This window comes from Mastomys coucha, unplaced genomic scaffold (assembly GCF_008632895.1).
Source record: "Mastomys coucha isolate ucsf_1 unplaced genomic scaffold, UCSF_Mcou_1 pScaffold1, whole genome shotgun sequence".
NCBI classification, from domain to species: Eukaryota; Metazoa; Chordata; class Mammalia; order Rodentia; family Muridae; genus Mastomys; species Mastomys coucha.
The window spans coordinates 78,663,510-78,689,809 of record NW_022196891.1 but is presented as its reverse complement, the minus strand read 5'-3'; the positions used below and the strand labels follow the sequence as shown (position 1 = coordinate 78,689,809).

The window sequence follows — 26,300 nt, the reverse complement described above, 5'->3', positions numbered from 1 at the left end:
TTTGAGACAAGGTCTTATGTAGTCCAGGCTTGACTTCCAGCTGGTTACATCCTCAAGGAGGATAACCTTGAATTCCTGCTCTTCCTGCTTCCACCTCTCAAGCACTGGGATTATAGACATGAGTCACAACACCTCACATTACTATGATTTCAGTGTTGTTGGGTTTGACTCGGAATCCTTACAGACTTTGTTGGTAAAACTATGATGTTAAATTCATAAAATTGGTTTGTGAGTCCTGTGTGTGATACACATGTGTGTGCATACATGCACTGTGGGCACATGGGAGAGGCCAGAATAGAATATCAAGTGTCTTCTGTCATGCCCTACCATTCTGTCTTGAGACAGCGTGACTCTCCCTGATTCCTTGAACCATAAATTTACCATTTGGTTAGGCCTGTTGGTCTCAGAATGGTTCCATCTCCATATCGCAATACTGGGGTTACAGACACATACAGCCATGCCTGGGTGCTTTTTTTTTTACTGGGTGCTGGGGATTCCAACTCAGGTACTTATGGTTGCACAGCAAATTCTCTGATCCATCTCTTTGGCCCTGGCAGGTTGCTATTATTTTAAACACAGTGTTTTTCAATCTTCTTTAATTCTTTGGCTTCTATTTTACTTTGCTGCTCCTCTGCCTTGTTTTGTATTTATATCACATACACTTAGTAATTTATTTCAGCATTCTGTTTGTTTCAATTATACTGATTTATATGTTTTCCTGGCTAATCTGAAGCCTTTTGATATTTCTAGCCACAAAGAACTTAACACCCTTTACCTACTGAGCACACTTCCCATCATTTTGAGATTCTGTGTATAACTGAGATTTTACAGTTTAGCAAAAATTAGTTTATAATCAGTAGGTAAGCCAGTCCACTGACCTCTTTCTGGATCGTCTTCAAATACTTCACGAACAAAGTTGTCAAAATTATAGTTTACTTCTACTAAGGAGCTATGTTCAAAGTTTGACTGGAATAGCACGTCTTCTTCATGCTGGTCTTCGCGCTTTAAAATCCCTCCAAATGCCCATGTGAATGCGAAAACAAATATTTTCCGAATCATCATTGGGAGCTTCTCAGGGCTTCTGTCCAGGAACCACACCCTCTCATCCTTGTGGTAGCTATGACAGAAAGGCGGCCATCAAAAGCTTTGTCAAGTAGTTGGATAGTTGATCAATATCTTACCGAAATTTTATTATTAAAAATTGAAATAAAGTATTGGTATAAAATCTTCTATCTAGTATATAATGTTTCCTCTGATCATAGTCACATAAATTAGTTACTGGGTTTATTTTTAAGGTAGCATATGTATAAGACATTCCTACCTAACCTTGTTTCATATCTGCCTTTGGTAACATGTTGACAAATTTATAATATAACTTCAATGCATAATTGCATTTGATATATGTACATGTATCTTTATAATGATAGATTCTTGGTACCATGTTTAGTATTTCATTTAGTAAGTATACATGTTTTACATATGCACATCATTTTACTTGGTATCTATATGTAACCCTTTTTAATTTTAGTTGAAAGTTTACTTGTTAAGAGGGAGAAGATTTGATAATTCTGCATTTTGTGAAAGGGATCAGTAAACAGTGATTCACTTTGTATCTCTCTTAGCAAGTGTTAAGGTTGGCTTAGCTCAACATGGCTAACATCACGCAGTCAGACTCTGAGGAGACTGTTTCTGTCTGAGGTTAATTCAGACTCCTCACGGAGTCTGGAGGAAACATTGATTTTGTGGTGACAGGATTGGCTATGATAGGATTAAACAAGAAGTTTGGGCCTAATTTCTAACATCATGCATTGCTTTACTATTATCCTATAATTATTTACAAATTATGAAAACTGAAATAGATCAGATGGAAATTCATTAGCAACTCTCAACATAAAGCACGTTTGCATAATTCTATCTGAAACATCCTGCTATGTGCAATTTAGCAAATATTTGTTAAATGTTTACTTATTTATCAGTCACTCTGAGGGAAGTGGACATGATGCCGTTTTTCACAGGCTAGGAAAGAATGAGAAAAGCATGAGGAGATGAGTAAGACCCAAGGAGGAAGCCCGGGCTAATGTAGGAGGCTCACAGATAAGTACACGGGGTTGTTGCTTCAAGGGAAGGGATGCAACATGCCATCCAGAAGGCTAGGAGCAGACATGTGTTCCAGCCTGGTGACCTTTGTGCTAAGTGTGGTAGAGACCACACCACACCAGATACTTCTTAAGACCCTATCATAAGTTTGATTTCCTCAGTCTATAAAACCTATCTTTATGGGAGATGTCACATGGAGCCAAGCTACAGAACCTATCTTTGTGGAAGGTGTCCCATGTACTTTACAGAAAGTTCCGATGCAGTCACAGCCAATCTTTATTTAGCTTATTTTGTTCCTTAAAGGGATTTATGGTTGTTTTATTGTACACATAGGTCTGGGTTAAATATTACCATAAAAGTTTTCACCAAACCGTGCTGTGCTTAAGTATGTCTAAAATAAATCACATGTGGTCAGACTCTTGGCTATGTGGTCTTGTTGAAGTGACTGTCTCTTTGCCTCCTGTACACTGTCACCCTGCTGGCCGTAGAGGCTGCAGAGGCCCCTGCAGGTTAATGGATTTAGACTGTGGACTCAGCAAAGGCCATCTAGAAGAGGCACAGAAGGAATAATTTCATAGTTCCAATGTGTCACGAGCACATCATATTAACATCCTAGTCTATCAGTGAGACAAAGCTTTAAAACTTTATAACTGGTTCAGCTATCTTGTATTAGTTATTCAGAGGACTCTCGGTTGGGTTAAAATAATGTAGACTTTAATATTATGAGACCACAAAACATGATTTCCTGACAATGAGCCCAGGCACCCTTGGGGGTCCTTCGCACATTCGCTGCTAAGGTGACACTCACCTCTTTTCCTCCTTGAACTTGACTTTCACCTTTGTCTCTGTAGGGAACTGGTCATCCGTTTCTTCATGACCTTAGAAACAATAGGTTTTTTGTGTAACTGACAACAGACCATAGGCTAATTTACGACGATGACACTGAACTTGTAACACTGTCTAGCTGTGAACTGCCACAGGAGCCTTGAGTTGCAGTGCCTGGGCAGAATGTCCTTGTCTCTCTTCCTCACTCCATTTGTACAAGACATCCATGTGACAGAAAAAAGCAGAGTCAAGCACAACTCATTCTTTACCGTACATTTTTCTAATATTTGTGGTCTTCGTATTAAGACAAATTGTACCCCTTTTAGAATATCTTAAATCACAGAAAAACATACAGAAAAAAATGACTATGCAGAGTTTCACTCCCCTCAACTATTAAAATATTGTCATATCACTTGTGGAATAACAAAGCACACAATGTATTTAAAAAGGCAAACTTAGGTAAAAGTTAACCTGCATTTTGATTTTTAAGGCTGTTTTTTTTTTTTTTTATGTCACTCCACAACATGTGAAATATGATTTCAATGCAGCATATTTATTAAGTCAATCAGGAATTCAGATTGTCTTTATGACTATAAATAGTTCTGCTATGTATAAAACTCCTTGTGCATAAACCTTAGTATACTTCTCCAATTATAAAAGTTCCTAGAATAGCAACACCAAGGAAAATTTACCAGTATTTTCAGCATGTGTTGCTAAATAGCTTTACAAATACTTTACTCACCGGGCGGTGGTGGCACATGCCTTTAATCTCAGCACTCGGGAGGCAAAGACAGGTGGATTTCTGAGTTCGAGGCCAGCCTGGTCTACAGAGTGAGTTCCAGGACAGCCAGGGCTACACAGAGAAACCCTGTCTCGAAAAAAGAAAAAAAACCAAAAAAACCAAAAAAACCCTTACTCGATTATTACTTCAACTGCCTTCTTTTAAACTTTATAGTCTGGTACATTCTAGCCACTAATGTCTATCAACAGTATGAAAGTGGCCACAGGCCCCACCTTTTCATGAGGAACTACCAACTGTTAAGGGTTGCTGTAGGAGGGGGTGTCATTTTCTTCAGTGGAGTAGCCACTGGGGGACTAGATGAGGAGAAAAGGGAGTTTAGAGGGAAACTAATTTTTCAATGCCTTAAACTCAGTATATAATTTTGGTTCCAATTTTATGAGAAAAAGTGAACACACCAGTTATAGTTGCTCTTTTATCATTTACCTTCCTTCTTCAAAAGCCACATTTTTTAACCATAAAACTGTATGAGGTGGCTAAGAGTGTCATTCCACATTCAGGAGGTATAGGTACAAGGTTATCCTGGTTAGAAGTTCAAGGTTAGCCTGGGCTACATGAGACTCCATCACAAAACAAGACAAAGAGTCACTCTGAGCACCCCTCTTAGCATAACCAATGGAAGAAAATGGCTGTTGTCCCCTGTGGAGAAAGCCTGGTGTGACTAGTCTGTCCCAGGTGCCTCTTCAGTCTATAGGCTGTGGCCTTGACATCTAGATCAAGTGTGGAAACAAGAGACTCCTTCAACTCCTGCTCTCTCATTTTTCAAGCTTGTGGTACATTATTGCATTCGTGTGTGTGTGTGTGTGTGTGTGTGTGTGTGTGTGGTGTGTGCGCGCGCGCATGCGCACATGTGTGTGTCTATGTATGTGTGTGTAGATAATCTTCATTTTCTGAGAATCATTTTTGTTCCTCTTTGGCTGTATTCTCCTGGTTTCAGGAAGTTGAAGGCCACTCTGGACCTCTATTAATCTTCATCACTATCAGAAGGTCTACTGACTCTATCTGGTTTGCATTATCTGATTGGCAGAATGCCAGCACTAAGCCATTCATTAGGAATCTATTCCTAAGAAGATTAAGGGAATTGTTTTAAATTATGGACCGACATTTTTCAGATGCCTTTACTTTAAGAGTCCAGGTTGCTTGTTTCATTATATTTGGAACTCAGCCATTCTCATTTCTAAGCCCCCGCTCTGAACTTTAAATGCTCCCAGGAGGGGGACACTTCAGTGTCTCCAGACTAGGGACACTCAGCATTCCCCCAAGACAGGGTGGAAACATCTGGTGACCAGTTCTTCCAGGTGAGTGACTGTGATGTTAGCAGCCCAACTCTGCCTTAAAGATAGGCAAGGAAAATGACCCCAGAAGACATTCCAGGGGACCAGGGGTAGCGTTCCCTCTGCCTAGGACTTATAAACATGGCTGCTAATGGTGGCTCAGCTCAACACAGATTAGGGAGAGCAACCTCACTCCAGGGTGCTAGGCAGGAGTAGAACATTCCTGAAAGTGCTATGAAATTCTGTTAAAGACAGTATTAACATGAATACTAAGTTATTGCGAGCATCCTTCTGCTGTATGTTTTCCTATGAATGAACATAAATGCTGGGGCTAAGGAGACTCACTTTGACAACTACTGGACTCTCCTCTGGTACCTTGGGTGAGCTGCCTTGGGCCAGCCCTAGCTCCTTTGTACATCCCATAGGTGTCTTTGGAAACCCATGCAACGGGTGCAGCTGCAACAAAACTCCAGCTAGGGAGGGTGGCCCGAGCCATGACTGTTTCAGTGTGCACACTGTATCAGCCTGTTTGCTATCACAGAACTCATTGAACTCCAAATGACTCAGACCCAGACAAGTACTGAGCCTGGGGAGGGCCTTGTGCATACCAGGCAAGGGCTCTACCACTGGCACCATGGCTCCAGACTTTGTTGGAGACATGAATCTTCCTCCTTCTATTTCCCAAGGACTGGGTATGGTAGATACCACTATGCCCAGTTAACGTGTGGCCTTTCGTGACCAGCTTCCTTCATAGAATGTTTTCAATATTGTAGGAGTATACTATATTTTTTCTACATGTTTATCAGACAAGAGGCAATGGGTTGGTTCCACTTTCTGGCTATCATGCAGAATGGTATTACAAGAATTTCAATATCAGTTTCCACTTGGGCATATATTTTAATATCTCATATTTATATTTTTGTGAGCTGAATTTTGAGGATCATAAGTCACTACATTTAACTTGATGATATTACTGTCAACTGTTTATTGTCTGCTACTTCTGCATCTTTTGCTTTTAGGATACTTCTGTGAGGAATAAATCACTAGATTCTTGTTTTAAAACTAATTCAGAGAATATCTGTCTTTGAGAGACTTATTCTTCATATAATATACACCCCATACCACCACTGTGTGTCACTTTCAATTCTATCTAAATAAAAACATACTGTACAAAATAGGCAGCAGGTCAGGTAATTTTGTCAACAATAGGTTAATGTTAGTAGTTGAGTGTGTTTGATGAGCTAGGCAAAACTAGACCATCTCATCCACAGAATCCATGACATCACTACCCTCAGGGAGAAAAGACTTACGTGTGCTCACAGTTTGGGAGGTTTTAGCTCACAGCTCTGAGCTGTGTTGATGCTGGCCCCATGGTGAGGCAGAGTATCATGGCAGGGGGGAGTGTGTGGAGGAGGAGGAAATTGTGGACCTTATTGTGGATGGGAAGCAGAGCAGAGGGTGGAATGGGACATGAGCCAGGGCTACCACTCTCCAAGTACCTGCATGTAATAGCCTACCCCTTCTTGTTGGGTGCCTTCTCCTAACCTATCCATAACCACAATCCCCAAACATGAACATTTAGGAGATACAGTTCACATTCAAACTTATATTATATTCCATCCTCTGGCCTCCAGTAGGCTTATGTCCATCTCAGAATGCACAGTGCCGTCAGGCAAACTGCAGGAGTCCCCACAGTCTTAACAGATCCAGTATTGTTTAAAAATCAAGTCCAAACTAGCTGTCAATACAGCTGTGCAATAACACATGTGACTCATTTCTTACAGACAATGGCAAAGACTAAACACTCTTACTCCACTTTGGAGGAACTGAAGGACCTATATAGCAAGGAGAGGTCAGAAGAAATCAAGACTGGAATCCCTGGCATGAATCATAAACTGTGGGGCCAAGTCAGCATTCAGCACACTGCTGCCTTGATCTGGGCTTCAGTGGTCCTGGGCAGGCTTGTCCCTGTCACCTTGTTACTTTGGAGCCTACATGGCCTCTCTCTTGGACCTCGTATGTTCACTGTTTGCAGCTCCTCCAGCAGATTTCCTACTCTTGGCATCTCTCGAATCCTGGGGTTTCCACTGAGGATTAGGTTTCACTTCACAGCTCCACTCACTGACCTCTCAGGAGCTGCCTATACAAATACTGACCTGACACAGACCATTTGGCCTCCCAGGCATTCCTTTAAAATCTGTGTGGAATTGTCCTTGATCTCATAATTTTGCATTTTATAGTCCTGCAAAACCAGAATCACATATGCAACAACAGGGTCTACCGCTAGCTCAGGCTAAAGGCCACCTGGACTTAAGTTGCAGTAGCCTCTGGGTGCTTGAGCACCGTGAAAGAAATCCAAGGGAAATGACTTTCTAGGCAGGCCTTCATAGAAGCCTGGTACTCTGGAGGTATTGTCATTTCAAGGGAAAGTCTTTAAAATGAGTTTACTCTCTCAGACCCTTGACCCTAAAACTGGTCTGGGTCCAACCAAGTCCCACAGTGTCCTCAAGGCTTCTTCTCTATTGTCCAAATGCAAAGTGGCTAGCTTTTTTTAAACTGAACTAATTCCAGAAAACAGGCCTGTTAGATCCCAGATTTAAATTGGCTTCTTGATAAACCTGATAACCCCAAGTCTTTTCTGCTCTGCTTTTTGTTCCCTATTCTTACTATAAACCTGGCTAGGAGCAGCGAGCAGTAACAATGTCAGCACCCCAATGTTAGGCTGTCTCAGAACTTTCCATGCTGAATTAAATAGTATAAATGTTTAAATTCAGCCTTATCCAGTCTCAGACAATAGACAAAATGCAAACAGATTTTCTGTTTGAATGCAGTATGAATGCACTCTAGTCCAGTTCCCAATTGAGGCCTCATTTAAACTTGAAACTGTATGAGCTTGGCCTTCACTGTCCACATCCTGTGGGTATTCTGGTCTTAGGTCCCACATGAACTATTCATTAAGCTCTGTTTACATTTTAGGGCTTCTATAGTCTAATGTCTCCAATTATTTACATTCTGCAAAGACAGGTATATAGGCTTAAGACCACACAGTCAGGTTTAGCAACAGTAATGAACCCACACTGCTGGCACCATTTTTCTGTTAGTCACTTTTCCTGTCTCTGTGACAAAATGCCTAGCATGAATAATATTGAGGAGGAAGGATTCGTTTTTTGGCTCGTAGTTTCATACATTTTGGTTCATAGTGGGTGGCTCAGCTGCTTCTGGACCTTGGAGAGCTAGAACATCATGGAGGTGAGAATATAGAGAAGGTTCGCCTCACCGTGAACAGCAAGGAGAAAGAGTAAGAGGGGAAGGTGCCAGAATCAAGATGCCACAAGTTCTGGTACCTAGTGACCTACTCTCTCCAGTTAACTTGGAACAAAAGCCCTAACACTTGAGTCACAGTAATAGCTTGTGTGTGTTAATATTTAACTTAAAATGTTCTTAAGTCATAGTGGATTTATCTGAATGCAACCCTTCACAAACAGAGGAGCACAGTGTATTATATTCTCAAAATGCTAAATTTCAGCATATATATACATATATGCTATGTATATATATATATGTATATATATATATGCTATAATCTAGTAGAACAGAAATGTAAGCAATGATAATAGCAGAGATCATATTTGTATTTATGGTCTCACAGCAAACTGTATGGAATAGAGGCATAATAAGCTGAATCATAAGTCAACAGAAATTACTCAGTCTGAAAGGCTGACAAGAAAAGGCAACGTGAAATCCCTTTCTCTTTTGCCTCTGCGTGATCACAGTAGATGTAGACACTTGCTAATGTGAAGAATCCTTAAAACACAACAAAGCATTCTTGCTTAATCAGGGTCTTCTAAGGGTCTTTATACTCACTTATATCAATTTCAACATGCATATTATTAATCTACCCCTGTTGGTGTACACCTCTTAAGAGTTTTAGCTTGTTCTGTGTATAGGCTGGCTGTCACCTCAAGCAGATGGAGAGACTATACAATTCCTACCTTCACTTTTCTTTCATAAAACCTACTAGAAAGAGACAAGCTGCCACTGAAGAGTGAAGACATGTTTCATCAATGAGACTTAGGGAAAACTCACTTTTTGGACTTTCTTCTTTTATATGCATGAATTCAAAATAGGCGTCTAGAATCCTGCATAGCGTCATGACAACTGTCACGTCCTGTATGGGGTACGGTAGAAACTTTCTATGTTTCTTTAGAAATTTCATCCCGTCTGCAACACTTCTATTAATCATCATTTCAAGACACTGCATTCCTTGTTGACTTATACTTTTTGAACTTTTCTGAAGCCATGATTTCATGTAAGGCTCCCATCCCAGATCAACGGGGTCCTAGGAATAAGAAGCAAAAGAAAAATCTTATGTAAATAAAAATGCAGCATTATTATTTTTTTACTTCATTACCTACCTGTGGTTAGATTTGGTATTATTTAAAGCTAAAACAACAACAACAACAATGAGCTAACAAAATCACAATTTTTGTAATGATATCAGAGTTTTAATTATGGTTTAAAAAGAAAACAAACCCTGGGGATCTGAGCCAGGAGATGTGCTGGCGGTGTATTAGCTGTAAGGGAAAGGCCAGTGGAGGGGGCCTCAGCTCTCGTTCTAATTGAAATCCCAAATTAAGTGGATTAGAGAGCTAATTATAGCTGCTAATGAATTTCATGTATAAAATTTTTGGGGTTATGTTTTCTACTTCCATACCACTGCCTTGGTCTAGGTTTATACGATCTGGGTGGAATGCAGACATACCCTGGATTACTGTATGATCTGGCTGGAATACAGACATGCCCTTAATAGGGCATATCCTTTAATCCCAAACAATGAAGATAGAGTTAGTTTGTAAAAGGATGAAGTCATGTTTGAAAGTGACATCTAACTGAGGGGCAGACAAAGTGATGAATCAGAGAAAGATTCGACAGAATGAGTCAGAACTAGGATATGCCCAAATCTCAGGAGAACAGATAGGAAAGAGAGGCGACTTAAGATCAGCTCAGAGTGAGTGAGGAAAGGAGGGCAGTTCAGGGACTGCACTGGACTTCAACTGAATCAGTATGGAGAGAATCTTTAGTGTACAGTATGGAGGAAGCATTACCTGTTAATACAAAGCTGATTTGGCTAACATACCGATGCAGGAAATAAGAGAGAGTAGTTCTAGTAGGGAGAGAAGTCTGGGATAGGCTCAGGCATGGGCGAGATTTGTCTGGAACTCTGAGGAGACAGATGCATGAAACTGAGGAGAGGTAACCAGCCATGTGGCACTCATAGAATAAACTGGTTATTTAAGTTAAGTAGTTGGAGAACAAGCCCTAATTTATGGCTAGCCATTTATTCATATATATATATATATGTGTGTATATATATATATATATATATATATATATATATGTATAAAACTAAGTCTCAGAGTCATTATTTTGGGAACTGAGGTGTAGGTAGAAAAGCCCATGGCTACAAGTCAGTTCAGTCAGTGTAGTTTGTGCAATGCAGTTGAGTACAGATGAGTTCATTTGTGAGCTCTGTTCAGTTTGTGCAGTTCATGCAGTGCAGGTCAGCAGAGGCTGCTGAAGCCAGAGAATAAGGAGGAGCCAGAAGGTTAGAACAAATTGTCAGAGTTAGTCTGAGGCCAAGCAGAGCAATTCAGTGAGAAGCCTAGAGAAGCCGGTTTGAATCAGCTTGGAGAGGAGTTTGAGCCAAAACAGCTGAGTTGAACCAGCCAGCCAGAGTTCAGAAAGAACTGGAAAGGGTGAGCTTGTTCAGCAGTAAGTTTCAGGCTGAAAACATTCTAGGCCTAGATTAGATTGTACACAGGCTAGAGACTTTCCAGGCCTAGGTCTAGGGATAGTTAAAACAAAGACAGAAACTCTCTGGGCTCAGCCCGAGCCATGCATTTGTACAGCTTGGGTGTGGCTCTCATCACATCCCATCATCTGGAGAAATAAAAGAGGTTTTCACATCTTGGATATGTTCTTCCCAAATTCTGAGAGTCATACAGTGAAAAAGGCTTCAGGGCAATCTTTCCTTTGCTGGCAAAATAATTCATATGCATAGCTTGATGTGCTCGTCTGAAATACTGATGCTCAAGCTCCCCAGTGTAGCATTAGTGACAGCATCACATCTGGATTATGAAGCTTTGGGGTCACTCAGCTGGGACTAGAAGTACAACTAAAACACAATTAATAGGAGTAGTCGCTCTCCTCAACATTCCTCTGCCAAGGACCAGGTCTGAAAACTTACCATGTACACCACAGCACACCGGGTGACGATAGAGGGGGTGCAGTTAAAGAGAGAGTCCACCTCAAAAACAATTCTGATCTTGTTAGTCAGGCTAATCCTTTCGCTGTTCGCCAGGCACAGGGTTCTAGTTTCATCAAGCACAGTGTTTAGGTTTTCTATCCATGCAATGTCAACTGGGCCGTCTAAAACAATCCATTGCCAATCAAAATCTAGGAAGAAAAACGTTTTTAATGTAGCTAAGACTAAGCTCAGACTTCTTTTTATGACACTCTTGAAAGCTTTTTATTTTTGTTAGAAAATAGTTCCTTTTGTGCATAGATGTATGATACATATATGCACATGTGTGTATATACACATTTGCATGTGCATGCATGTGTGAGGGTATGTATGTGCACCTGTAGGCATACATGTGTGTGGAAGGTTGGAGTTGATGTCAGGTGTCTTCCTCAAGAAGTCTCCCCTTTTATTCATGGAGCCAGGGTCTCACACTTGGTAATTTCTGGCTGGCCTGAAATTGCCAGTTTGCCCCGCAGGTCTCCTATCTTTGCCTCCTGCGTCTTGAGATTGTACATTCATGTACGCATGGCTTCCTAATTAGGTTCCAGGGATCTTGAGTCTAGTCCCATGCATGTGTGGCAAGTATTTTACCTCCTGATCCACACCTCAGCCTCCCTCAGCAAGTATTCTCTAAGCTGAGAACACTGTCCCAGGAGACACTAGGACGAGTGCTTATGTTACACTGGAGCCTGTGCTGGACATGCTCAACTTTCATGAGTGGGATTAATGCCCGTATAAAAGAGGCCACACACACACACACACACACACACACACACACACACATGAATATCTTCAATATTCATTAACTGCCAATAAAATATACTATATACTTGAAATTGCTTTAAGCCCTTTCTAGATAGACATTCTTAGGTTGATGGAATGCAAAATTAATCCTTAAAATCTAGATAGGAGAAAGACAAATAGTTCCATATTTTTTCAATACTACTGCCTGTGAATTTGCATCTTCTACTCGGGAATACTTTTTTAGGCATGCTGTTCCTAGAAAATGTCAAAGGAAAATCAAAGAACGAAGTAGGCAGTTTAAACCCTATCATCCTCAGAACCCATCCACTCCATCATTGCAGTCTCTGTGCTGCTGTAACTCAATGTCGTTGACCAGGCAGCTTATAAACAGCACACAGGGCTGTGTATTCTTCACAGCCCTGAAGGCTGAAGGCTAGGCCCTGGCAGATTGTTTGGTTAGAGACAGCTCCTTGGTTCAAAGAGGGAACCTTCCTCCTGCTGTGTGGTCACATGATGGAAGACTTTCCCTTGAGTCCCTTTTACAAGGAATCTAATTCCATCAGTAGGCACAGAATGCATCTCATGAGAGGGCCTTGATCCTACTCAGTAGGGCACATCCCTCCTGGCTGGCTGGCTTCCCCGAGACCCTGTGTTCTAAAATCATTAGCTTGAGGGCTAGGATTTTAATATATACATACTCTAGGGAACAAGATGCAAACATTCAGAACACAGCACTGCATGCCATGCTCTCTGCCATGTTTGATAATGTTAGAATGCCTACCAGCCGGGAGGAGAGAGGTCACTACACACAGCTAAGCACCCAGAAGACACTTCAAGTATTCCCGATGAACCAGAGAGCAGAGGTAGGATCCAGAAAGCCTCTTCTGGCAAGATGGGCTCTATCTGATTGAAATATCTTTCCTATCAATTACCCTACAACCTTGTATAACTAGTTATACTATGAACTATAAGTATACTATTAACTAGCTATATCCAACCATTGTACCTTCCTTAACATTTTATCCCAAACTCCAGGAAATTACATGCATCAGTAAAAGTCCTTTTTCGAGTTTGGATGGCAAACATACTGCTGATAGAAGAGCTGCTGTGAGGCTTAGTCTGGGGCAGGAGAGGGAGGCCGAGGCTCCTTCAGTTGAGTGGCAGCAGCTGTGGAGCAGAGCCTATGTTACCCCCACTCTGTGCGTTAGACATGAATCTGCTAGTGTTCTGTGATTTAGCTGGCAGTGCACGGATGGTTTCGCATTGCCACTTGGAGGCAGGAGGCTGCCCCTGCTGCTTCTCATATTATTATTTCTATCATTAATACCAGTTTAGTCCCAATTATTTATAAACTGAAAGTCTACTTAAGCTCCAGTGGCTATATATCATAAGAAGATGTATACACACTGTAAGAGATTTTAAGCAAACACACAGGAAGAAGTAAATTGTGCAAGAATGAAACTATTGCCAGTCAAAATGTATAGACATAAATACTGTTCATGCTGGCTCAAAATTTACTTCAAATTCAAATACAAAAATTAGGTTATACTGAATTTGATAATAATACTTACCATGAGTTTCTGGAGTTTTAAAACTTTTTTCTAGTTCTGTCATAAAAATGTTGTTATCCATATCTGCTATCGTAGAGAAACCAACTTGGAAAATCTAAATTATACAATGGATAATCAAGATGTAGCATTGTGCTAGCATTTTCTGTCTTCATTGTCACTATTGAGTAACTATCATTTTAATATAGGCTTTTATAATTTAGAAATGTTTTCATAAGCCTCACAGTAAATGCAAAGCAAAAAGGTGAATTTAGCAAATAACTGTAGACAATCTAGACATTATGAAACCCAGGATCGGAGCATCAGGTATACAGAACAAATATTGAGAGACTTAAAGGCTGACGGATTCTAAAGTACTAATAGCAAGGGACTCTCACCAATATACGACCAAAACCAGGAAAGGAACAGCATAGAGGAACTGTACCAGCTGGACCTGTGGCACACGGTACAGCCTACCCCACACCTACAGGAGCTCACTGGCACCCTGGCAGGCACGCTGGCAGGCATGCTGGCAGGAAGAACACAGGAACTGATTCTTAAAGCCAAGGAGTATATTGTATCGTGTAGAAAGCTCAACATGTTCAGTCAGCCCTTGTCATCTAAGGGAAACTTTCTAAGAAGCCCCTGAGAATGCCAAATCAGAAGAATGCTTATGTAAAATAGGATATTATTTATATACAACCTATACAACTTTGTGTCTTGATTACTCAGCCTAACACAGCTTAAAGGTTAGACATGGTGTTGTTAGACTGTTTGAGAAACAGTGATAAGAAAATGTGTGTGCACACTTAGAATAGACACAATTTCATTTCCAAATAGATTGGATCTATTTTGGGGTGAATCTACAGAGGTGAAACTCATGAATACTGAGATATGATTATATTCTCAAAATTGTTCTAAATTACATTTGTATATTAGTTTGTGAGCTAGCAAATGGAGACCACTACTTTCTATCTTTGCTAACCCTTTGCTTTCAAATATCACCTTTTGCTTATAGCTTACCTACTGAGAATTACCAATAACACCACTTATTAGTTATAAGAACAAAACGTTCTTTGTTTGGCCCTTATATTCACCCACTGTTCATTTCTTTCTTTGTAAGGTCCTTTAATGATGCTTAGTTACCAACCTGTTCTCTTATTGTAGGTCTAATTCTCTTTGCATTTCTTTCAGCACAATTATCTTCAACTTCATCCTATGGTTTACTGACCACTTAAAAACTCAACCGTGTAATCTCTATTTTTAATAACTTATATTTTAAAACTGGTTGTAACACTTCTTTCTCTTATACTAAAAGGTGGCTAATTATGTCTTAATAAATAGTTTGAGCTATGCAACAGCCTATATTAGTCAAGGGAAAACGCTAAACCCCATAGTAAACTTACATTAGATAGGTCTGTGATCCCTGACATTCCAAAGCCACCTTCTTTCTTGGAATAATCTGATGTGCTCATATGGACATAATTTCGAATTGCGGCTGATAGTAACCCATCGCTCCATTCCATGGTATTAACATTCAGCTGTCCATACAGTTCACTAAGAGTGATACATTTTGGATTCAAAACATAAACATCAACTTTTCCTTTTTTCCCTGTAGACTGGGGGCAAGGAACGAGAGATCCAGTGCTGTTTTAAAAGGAATACGTTCTTGTACAATTACTTATTTTTTTACACTGTTGTTGCCAATGGGTTTGGGGGAAAAATCTTTCACATAAAAAAACCCATCTCTATAAAGGTAGTAATGAACAGGGTGTCTCACTGAGTTCTGCTACAGAGCACAGGCTCTGATTGGGATGTGGCATGTGGAGAGGTGGGGAAGCAGGGTAGGTTTTCAGTCTATTTAGATCTTATCTACAAAATTGTAACTTGCTCATGCTCCACCTGAACTACTCTCTGCTTCATCTCCTTCAGATTTGAATAGGGTAAGGGGCAGCCATACTGCCCGAAACACACAGCTTCACATAATACAAGGCAAGAGTGGCGGGAATCAGGGAATTTAGGAGGGGAAACCAGGAAAGGGGAGAACATTTGAAATGTAAATAAAGAAAATATCTAATTAAAAAAACCCAGAAGTATATACAGAGGGAGTATGAGAATCACATGTAACATACATGTACACAGCTGGGTGTGGTTCAGGGGATAAGACCAGAACTAACATGCCATTGGAGCTAAGATGGTATCAATCCACAGGACTGGTACTTAGTATTACATATTAATTAGTAGGGCTTCTTTAAAAAAAAAAAAGACTAGGTGACTTAAACTAATTTTTATCTATACTTCTAGAAGATCAAGGTGGGAGAACACCATTTGTATTAGATTAGGGCCTTCCCCCAGAGCGTCATTTCAACTTTAACTCTGTAAAGAGCTTGTCTCAAATTCAGTCTGAGGCACTGTGGTTCAGGGATTCAGCACATAGGTTTTAGGGGGTTCATAGTAGATATTAAGTGTAACTTCAAGGTAACCATTAAGAAAAAAACTTAAAAAAAAATACAGAAAAGAAGATGAAGAGGAGATCGAAAGGATACAGTAGGGGGCAGTGGGAGGAACTCAAAAAGTAGGTAAAGAAGTACAAGACTGAGGAACAAAAGGAAAGTGATGGGAGGGAAAAAACCAGCACAAGCGCTGAGTAATTGTTTTAAATGTAAATGGGTTAAATTTACTACTCAAAAGGGTGAGACTAGCACAACAGATAAACAGCGAAAGCATGCTCTAAACATAGTCTGCATACAAAAGGTTCATTTTAATCCTAAAAATAAGAGTGTGAGTCATTTTAAAAATGAGGCAAACCTATCTTCAAATAATTATTTCAAAGCAAGAAGATGGTAAGATATGACATATATCATGACCAAAAAGAGTGCTTGGCATCTGTACTAAAATACTTGGGGTTAAAAAAAAATTTGTAGAAGAGGCAAAAATACTACATATTAATAAAAGAATAAGTTTCAGAATATATAAATATACAAGCCAAATAACAGAGACTCAGACTACGTGAACACTGACAGATTTATACTAGTACTTGAGACAGCAATTCACTTTCAGTAATGGAATACACGAATTTTCAAGTAATTGTTATACTGCTGTGTAAACCTCAACTTCTATACTTACATTTTCACCTAGAATTCTATTCCCCAAATTGATCCTATACCTTTAAAACATTCACAGATACCAGTTTAATAACCCTATATAGTACATGTTTAACTTCTTTTTACTATATTTTGTGTGTGCACACGTGCATGAGTATGTGTGTGCATGTGTGTGTGCACGAGTGTGTGTGTTTGTGTGTGTGTGTGAATGCATGTGTGTACGTGTATGTATGTGTATGTGTGTCTGTGTGTGTGTATGTGCATGTGTATATGCATGCATGAGTGTGTGTGTATGTGCATGTCTGTGTGCATGTGTGCACGTGCATGTCTGTGTGCATGTGTGCATGAGCATGTGTGTGCATGCATGTGTGTGTGTGTATGTGTATGTGTGTGTACAAACAAGGTCAGAGCAGCTTGTGTGGATTGCTTCCTGGAGTGATTCCACCTGGTCTTGCTGTTTAATAGTTTACCTCTCATCAATGACAATTACTGCTTAAGAACTCACTGAGGTCTGTTTAGAAGAGGAATTTATAGAGTAGTTCTGAGGCAAGATTTTTATAGCAACAGAAAAAAATTCACATAACTATGAAGCTAGCTTTCTAAGATGTCATTATATACTACCAACAGTTAAATCTTCAAATAATTGAAGTTCACATAATTTAGTGGAGTATTTTATTTTATATTGCATTAAAAAATGTATATAGGGGCTTCCTGAGAATCCATAGACAGTTAATATTTACCTACTATTACTTAATGGTAATAAATTTGTCAAAACACAGCATATTACACCAATCAGCTAAAAGACAAAGACTAACACTTTTAGTTTTAAGATTTAATTTTGGTTTACGTGCATGGGCGTTCTGCCTGCATGTGCGCCTGTACATTGCATGCATGCTTGTGCTATAGAAGCCAGAAAAGGGCATCAGATTCTGTGGAATGTTAGTTACAGACAGTTGGGAGCTGCCATGTGGGTTCTGCGAAAGGAGCACGGGACCTTTGGAAGAGCAAGCAGCCAGTATGCCCTTAACTGTGGAGCCATCTCTCCAGTCCCTCCCAAACTCTAACAATCCAATCATCAAAAGTGCAAAGCTTTGGGGAACAGAAACTTAAAAATGTGATGAAAAAAATTTCTAGAAAAAAATTTTACAAAAAAGAATAAATTACTAGGGATAAAGATAACATCATCTTGAAATATTAAATGCATCTCAGACAAAATAAGGGATAAGAACTATAGTTGACACTCTCTTAGAGGGTTTTAATTAATTTAATAACAATAAAATCATATAAATATTGGAGAAGAGGTATATTATTGTCACTTGAAGGTGAATTAATACTCAGGAAGCAATTGGAACTTAATAAATCAATTCAATAAAAGTAGCCAAGTATAAAATATACAATCAACAATTGTATTTTACACCCCTCATCACAAGTTTGATATCGAAATTTCAAAATTCTCAACTACAAAGATTTCTTACTACAAAACTTTTAGCAATAACTCGAACAAGTAGTTCACAGAAAGAATAGATATATATATACTTAAGTCTAGATGGAAAATGTCTTATTTAGTAGATATTTACCTTAGAGTCAGACTGCCTTTCTTTAACGGGTAAGGCAGAAGTAACCGGCAATGTTATCAGTGCTTTCTCTAAAATTTTCCTGACTGTGGTCTTCCCTCCGCCGGTTGGACCCACTAGAATCACGCCAACACAAGCCTTAAAGGAAAGGCACAGATGAGCGTCCTGAGCACTTCTGTAACCTTCTCTACACAGACACCCGCGCTTGTGCCGCCCACTCTTTCCTCATGACTGTTGGAGCCACTGTGGTCCGACCTCTGCCTTTACCGTACAGACTAAGGCTGGATGGAGGAAATCTTACCAAAGAAACCCTTCTAATTCCTGGTGCTGCGCACTTCCTGTTGCTGTCCCACAGTCCCCTCGCAGCTTTCTGAACTACTGGCCCGTGACTTTCCTCTCCCTTGTTTTCTTTCCGTGCTAGACTTCCCCTCAGTCGTCCTCGTCCTCGTTGCTCCTTCTCCATTGCTTCCCCTTTCATCTTGTCAACTCAGCTGTAAGTGTGACCTGGCTTCTCAATTCTCTCCAATGCCTGCATTCTCTCCATCTCTGCTTTCACCAACTGCTTCCAACCCGATGGCTCATAAGCGTCTCAACACAGAATAACCTTACTTTTCTTTCTTTCCAAACTTAATGCTTTTTTGTATGCACCAATTGCTCAAAGTAGAATACTGATCTTTTTTTTTTTTCATTCATAGCTTACAATACGTTTTCTTGGTTTTAGTACTGACATTTGGGGGAGGGGCTCCTATGATGTACTTAAGGATCTTATAAGTGGAGGTAGTCTGTGGTAAAATGCTTGCCTAGAATCCTTAGTTCAATCCTCAGTACCACACAAACACAGAAAAAAACAGGAGAAGAGGAGGAGGAGGAGGAGGAGGAGGAGGAGGGGGAGGAGGAGGAAGAGGAGGAGGAGGAAGAGGGGAGGGAGGAGGGACACAAGGACTAGATTGCTCATGTGCCCATGTACTCTAGCGCTCACTTTCTGTTTCCGCGGTCAATCATGGGTCAGGTGACTAACATCTTCTGATGCACAGAAAAAAGATGAAGCTGGACCGACCATCCATACTGGTGGTCCCAAAGAGCAGCAGTGAGTGTATTAGCACTGACGGAGACCAACACTAGGCACTGCCACCTTTACCAGTCCTCAACGTGAACTTGGCAGGGTTCACATTTAAGAAAGATTACAACTGTAAAAATCAATCAAGCAAACAACCCTCCCCCTAAAACAAACAGGAGACCTCACTTTCCAAGTAGACAAACCCGCACACCTTTAGGTCTACATTTCCTGTCTAGAAGCCAGGTGCAGGAGTGGCCTTGTCTCCTAAAACACCCAGCTTTCCCTGAGAGCGGCTCACGGACCTGTACTAGCCTCTCCTTATGGGTTGGTGTAAAAACCTGTGCACACCTGGATTAATGCTTCAAAGATCAAGTGGAGGCGTCAACTCAGACACTTGGAGGGATTCTCCCTTGGTGCTCCAAGGTGGACTTGGGTGGACTATGGGATTTGTGTAGCAATTTGGACTAGAACATCAGGTAGAGTATTCATGACCGGGGCTGTCACTCAGGTCAGCCTCGCCCGGTTGTTCAGTGCTCTCGTGACAGAAGTCTAAGTCCCATACAAGGTAAGATGAATCTATCTGGGTTACGGGTCCTGTCAGCAAGATTAATTAGTGGTCAATACAGTATTGTACTCTTGGGGACATTCAGAAGCTAAGAGAGCGTATAAATGAGAGGTGGATGTACTTGTGGAAAGTACTTTATGGGTTATTTCTGCATGTTGTTGGAGCAGAGCTATTGCTGGCTTATGTTTTTAAGAATATAAAATAGATTGGGGGTGGGGGTAAAATTTCTGGGTATTGACTGTAGGGTCTCCTCCTAAACACTCACTCACTCACTCCACCACTGAACTATACCCCAGTTTAGTAACTTTGGTACCCGGAATGTGTATTTAAAAAGTCTCCTTCGGAAACAAAGGTTGGGAACTTTTGATGCTGGTATTCTTTTAACCAGGGGCTGGGTGCACCAAACTCAAGGCCCTCGTCACACAGTTACCTAGTCCCCGTATCCTGCAGCTACCTAGTCACTGTGTCGCTCTGGGATTACATCTTAGGGAGGAACATATGACGCTAGTCTGGCTCCTGCTACTGTTGTAATAAATGGTTCTTTGTCTCCAACCTCAGAATCTAGTTCCTCTGCCAATATCAACTAGGGACATGTTAACTCCATGAGCCACAGTGATATTAAAAACAGTGTGGTACATGCATAGAGATGGAGAAAGGGGCAAAATCATTATAGTGCAAAATACACAGTAAAAAGAAACCCACATATATTTTCTAAGAAAAAGATAAACAACCACATGAAAAATGTGTACATTCTATAATCTGGCAATTCACATAAAACTCAAATGGCTAAAAGTATTTAAAGAGACAGCATCTTGCAAGGAACCAGGGGCATGCACTTTTTGGTGAAACTCCACAACAGGCATTCATGGCCAAGCAGAACAGGAAGTTTCAAGATGGGGTCGCACAGGATACAGGCTAGTCTAGACTACATTTGTAGGGCTCTGACAAGTATACATTATTGAATAAAAGTAAAAATATCAATTCAATATCTAACCAAAATAAAAATATCAATTCAGTGTCTGACTAAGGTGAGATGCGAAGTTTAGGAAAACTCTAATATGCCACTGTGTCATGGCTGCTCTCTCCTGTCCCTCCTGTGTTCTCACCTGAAGCTGTTGATAAAACTGCATGACCTTTTCTTTCTGAGACGGCCAATGCTGAAAGCCCAATTGTTCTGTTGCGACAGATATTGCTTTCTGAAAAGACATGAATATATTAATTCAAAATGTATTACAACCCGAGTATCTATCTATCTATCATTTATGTATCCATCCATTTATTTACCTTTTGCAGTCTTGGGGATAGAACCCAGGGCCTTGCACAGACTAGCCTAACAGCCGACCACTGTGCCCCACACCTAGCCCAAACCCTTAAATCGCATTCTTTAGAACCTCTTAGCTACTTATTAATTATTGTAGTTTACCAGAGTGTCCCCTTTTATGTTCATCAACTTCTGCCATTGAGAATAAGGAAAACTACCATTTTTTTCTCACCAGAAATATACAACACACAGAAAATTTTATCTTCATTGAACTTTGGTAGGTAGCAAATTCATAAGCCCTGCCTCAAACTAAGAGTCCTCACTTTCATATTTACTAGTATACAAAATCATAAGCACAAAAGAATAGAAGTGGGCCCGGTGTGTTGTGTTTGCATGTCGGTGCATTTATTGTTAACAAGAATAATCAAAGAGGCCATCAGCCTAAGGGGAGTGGGGTGCGACAGAGGAGGGGCTGAGTGGAAGAAGGCTGGAAGTGCTGATGTACTTACATTTTAATTAAAACTATATCTTAAAGAGTAGCTACAAATATTCATTCACCCTACATTAAAATGAAATATAAAAGGGTTTTGTGTCTTTTTGTGATTCTAATCACCACTACAGGAGTTTTTGATTTTGTAATGATTAATGTTTCAATCAGAATATTCTAAGATAATAAATAAAACTGATAAGACTATATGATGTACAAACCCTAAAACCAAAAAAAAAAACCCAACAAAACAAAACAAAAAGTGCGAGGAAACTATGTTTCCCTCTGAAGGAGGGTTTATCCGTAGGTGGGGACAAGGGTCGCGTTGTCTCCCAGCCACTCCCCACTTCTTGCATCTCTATAATGAGAAAGGACACATTAGATGCAGGAGACATCGCACAGGAGTACACAGTAGAAAGGCAGCTCCTAGACAAGACAACAGAGGCAACCATTGAGTGTTTAAAAGAACCTCGCCAGCAGGGCTGGATGAGACCGTCACCTAAGATGCCCAGCCTCCCTCCAGCCGTTCAGTCCTTAGGACGCTGATCTGGGTCCAGGAATGAAGTCATACAGTCAGAATCAGACTCAATGGGATGGACAATGCGTCACACAGCTACAGTCATCCAGAGATGTCTGGACAACTCATCTCTTCTGGCTACGTATCTTGACAGAGTTCTTACATTAGATTGCTTTTGAATAAATCTGTAATCGTGTTTTAAGTTATTCAAGACTAGTATGTGATATTCTTCGGAGGGAGTTTGAAAGAAATGGGGGAAGAGAGGAAGAGGGAGAGAAGAAAATTTAAAAGTGGAGTTCAAAAGATAAGAGGACTAGTCTGATTTACACAAGATAAAACAGACTTTGAGTTAAAAGCTAGAAAAGCTATCCAAAAGAGTAGTCATGTATGATAAAAGGCCAATTGGGCCAAGTTGTACAATAGGCAGAGAGGTATCTGTAGCTAGGACTGGTGTCCCTAAAGCTGTAGGGTAAGTACTGATTGGCTTCAAGGGAGAGGTCCACTCCAACACAGCAACAGGAGAGCACTGTAAACACGCACCGCTTTCAGCAGCATGCAGAAATACCCAGATGCAAAAGAAATGCCAGAATTAAACCACATGAGCCAAAAGTCCTAGCAATATTCAAAGACCACAGCAGCAGCTGCGAATGCATGCTCTCCTCAGCAGCACACGGAGAACTGGCCATATGCACCTTAGAGCTGGCCACAAAACAGGCACCAACAAATGACAACAGAAGACATGGAAACCACATCAAATGTCATCTTGACCACAACAGCATAAAATTAGAAAGCAGCAACAAGAGACACGTTGGATACGAGACAAATACAAGAACAACAGGCTCCGGAAGAACCCAGGGGTCGTGTGCAGGCAAGAGCCCTCTGTGTGCATGTGTGCGTGTGTGTGCGTGTGTGTGTGTGTGTGTGTGTGTGTGTGTGTGCGTGTGCGCGCACGCATGCATGTGTATGTGCACGCTTGTGTGTGCATATGCGTGTGTGCGCGTGTATGTGTGTGCGCGTGTGTGCTCGTATGCACGTGTGTGCATGCGTGTGCTCACGTGCATGTGCGTGCATGCATGTGTGTGCGCGTGTGTGCGCGTGTGTGTATCTATGTATGTGTGTGTTTATATCTCTGTGCATGTGTGTGCGCGTGCATGTGCGCGTGCATGTGTGGGTGCGTGCGTGCGTGTGCGTGTATGTGTGTGCGCGTGTGCATGTGTGCATGCGTGTGTATGTGTGTGCGTGTGCATCTATGTATGTGTGTGTCTATGTCTCTGTGCATGTGCATGTGTAAAAGTCAGACAGTAACTTTCAGGAGTCGGTTCTCTCCTTTCACTGGTAGGATCAGGGGATCTAACTCAAGTTGTTAGGCTCGATCACAAGCACCTCTTCTGCTGAATCATCTCGCTAGCCCAGAAATTATAAAATTTATTCAGACAAATGGTAAGAGCAACACAGCACTCCCCAAAACATGTAAATAGAGCAAAGGTACAATGCAGAGAAGTCTATAGGAGTGATCACCCCCCACCAAAAAAACAGAGACTTCAGGAGCTGGAGAGATGGCTCAGTGGTTAAGAGCACTTGCTGCCCTTGCAGAGGACCTGGGTTCGATTCCCAGCACCCACATGGTGGCTCACAATGGTCTGTAATTCCAGTTCCAGGGGATCTGCCACTCTCTTCTGGCCGCTGCAGACACCAGGCATGCACATGGTTCATAGAAATATATGTAGGCAAAATACTCAAACACATGAAAATAAAAAACAATTTTTAAGAGAAGATTTTAAATAAATAACTTAATATTGTTCCTTAAGGAATTAAAGAAAAACAAACAAACCAAAACCAAGCATAACTGAAATTCCAAATTAGCAGTAAGAAAAAAGACTATTAAATAAATGCAGAAATAAGTAAAAATAAAGATTAAAAATACAAATGATAGACACTCTGAGTTTTAAATCAGAACATGAACATGAGGACACGTGTGATGGTGCATGTGTTCACGTGTGCATGCTCTTATGGAAGGCAGGAGAGATCTGGCATTGGCTAGCGCTAAGTAGGCTCTCCTGCCTGGCCAGGGAGTCTTGGGGGCCTCCTGTCTCCTCCTCTCCAGCAATGGATTTTAAATGTGTGCCCCCATGCCCAGACTCCTATGTGACTGAGGAGGAGCAAACCCAGGTTTTCAGACTTACAAGGCAAGCACTTTCTCAACTGAGCTATAAAGTAAAACAACAACAATAAAAACTGTAGCTAGATTCAGAAATGAGAAAACTCATATAAATAAAAATAGAGACCAAAACGGGGACATTATGACAGATGCAACCATAAAAAGACCATTAGATAAAATTATAAGCAACTGCATGCCAACAAATAAGAAAAACAGAAGTGAACAAATTTCTAAACATATACAACTTACCATGACTGAGTAATTAGATGCCCAAGGAAACCCATAAAAATAAAGGATGAGAATGAATCAATAATAAAATGTTTTCCATTAAAGCAAAGCCCGGAACCAGATGGTCCACCGCTGAAATCTATCAAGCATTTAAAGAATTAACACTAATTCTTCTCAAATGCTTCTTTTAAATTGTCAAGGGAAAGAACTCTTCCAGATTCCTTGTTTGGGGCCAGCAATATATTGATGTTTAAACCATTTTGACAAAGGAAGATGAAAGATCATTATACTTAAGGAATATGGCTGCAAAAGCCCTGAATAAAATACTAAGTAATGAGACCAAACAGCACCTTCAAAAGATGTCCCATGGGGACCTGTTGTGATTCATGCTGGACATGAAGATTCATGCTGCACATGCACTGAGTGTCCTCACATGAATAGAACAAGGGATCAAAGCCATGCTGTCTGCCACCTCAATAAACACGGGAAAAGCATTTGCTTGGAAGGAATTCTACTCTTACAGACTTTCATTAGTAAAAAAGAAAACTAAATGAACCTACCTATATAAAACCTACCCCAAAAGATGGACACCACAGAAGAAGACAGAAAAATATTTCAAACTTTGAAAGAGATAGCAAGGCATTTGGAAGCAGAAGGTAGATTAAATCAAAGGCTGGTTCATTAAGAAAACAATAATGTGTTGGATCGGATGGTTAGGTGGTCTAGGAAAAAAAAAAAGGTCTACCACAGGGAAATACGAAATGGGCACAATCTCAAAAGCATCGAGTTGAAAGAATTAAATCCATACTGATCCATTCCAAAGCACGAGTGAAATGCGAGCGTTTGTCGAGTTCAACGATGCTGTCCCTAAGGAAACCCACAGCAATTAAGACAAACTTATTTTCAGGCTATTATGGAACAATTATAATCATATATTCACTTTGAAAGGTTTTCAAGAAATTCTTGTGATCCTGCGTTATCTCTGGTCATGTTCACCACATGCTTCATATGTGCTAGAACATAGTATGTAACCTGTGCATTTTTGTCAAGTTGATTACATATCCTACTGATATAGGAGCAGCTATTTATAAAGCTGCTTATATTGAACTTCCTGAAATAACTAAGAAAAACCAAAATTAAACAAAACAAAACCCCTCTCAAGTCACGTTAGAGTCTGCAAGGCTGAGATAGGAGCCAGCAGAGGCAGAAAGAGCTGTCAGGGACAGCAGGGGCAGGAAGCACAGGCTATGGTGGAGGGGTGACCTGGCTGCCAGATGGAGGAGCCAGTTTTTGTCAAAATAATTTTGATTTTGTATTTAAGGCAATGCCAGCTGAACACCGGCTTTGCTTGTTCAATCACACACATCTTAGGGGGGCAACTTGGGAAGCCTTGTGGAAACACCCAGAATGCAGCAAATACACACAGACAAAACAGTTAAATTCTCCAAAGAATAGGGAGTCCTCTCTGCTATTATAGGGAAATCCAGCGTCATCACTTAGGAGAACTCAGCACACAGCACCCCACTATCATTTTTTTTCCATCAGTCACAGTGTGCTTAAAGCTCCTTCCACCCCCCTGGGAGGGAAAACATGCCTGCAAAGTGCTTTTATCCTCAAATCCTGTGATCTACTCCCCACAAGTAAAGTACTTCAGAAAGAGCCACTGTATTTAAACCCACACAGATTCCCCCTCTGTACCGGCTGGTTTTGTGTGCCAACTTGACACAGGCTGGAGTTATCACAGAGAAGGGAGCTTCAG

General features: G+C 40.7%; 1 protein-coding gene across 8 annotated transcripts in view; it reads right to left on the bottom strand.

Moving 5' to 3' along the window:
- The window catches only part of Dnah14 (dynein axonemal heavy chain 14), a 230,250-nt gene that overhangs the window by 103,057 nt on the left and 100,893 nt on the right, over positions 1–26,300 (bottom strand). For all 8 annotated transcript variants that reach the window (XR_004109335.1, XM_031336881.1, XM_031336892.1 and 5 more), the window contains 8 exons: positions 20,997–21,086; positions 18,272–18,406; positions 14,997–15,209; positions 13,615–13,708; positions 11,243–11,451; positions 9,082–9,334; positions 2,906–2,975; positions 879–1,117 (listed from right to left, as the gene is read on the bottom strand). Coding sequence is in view for 7 of the 8 variants with exons in the window: in XM_031336881.1 (XP_031192741.1) it covers positions 879–1,117; positions 2,906–2,975; positions 9,082–9,334; positions 11,243–11,451; positions 13,615–13,708; positions 14,997–15,209; positions 18,272–18,406; positions 20,997–21,086 (1,303 nt within the window). In the remaining variant the exon portion in view is untranslated. The remainder of the gene's footprint in view (positions 1–878; positions 1,118–2,905; positions 2,976–9,081; positions 9,335–11,242; positions 11,452–13,614; positions 13,709–14,996; positions 15,210–18,271; positions 18,407–20,996; positions 21,087–26,300) is intronic.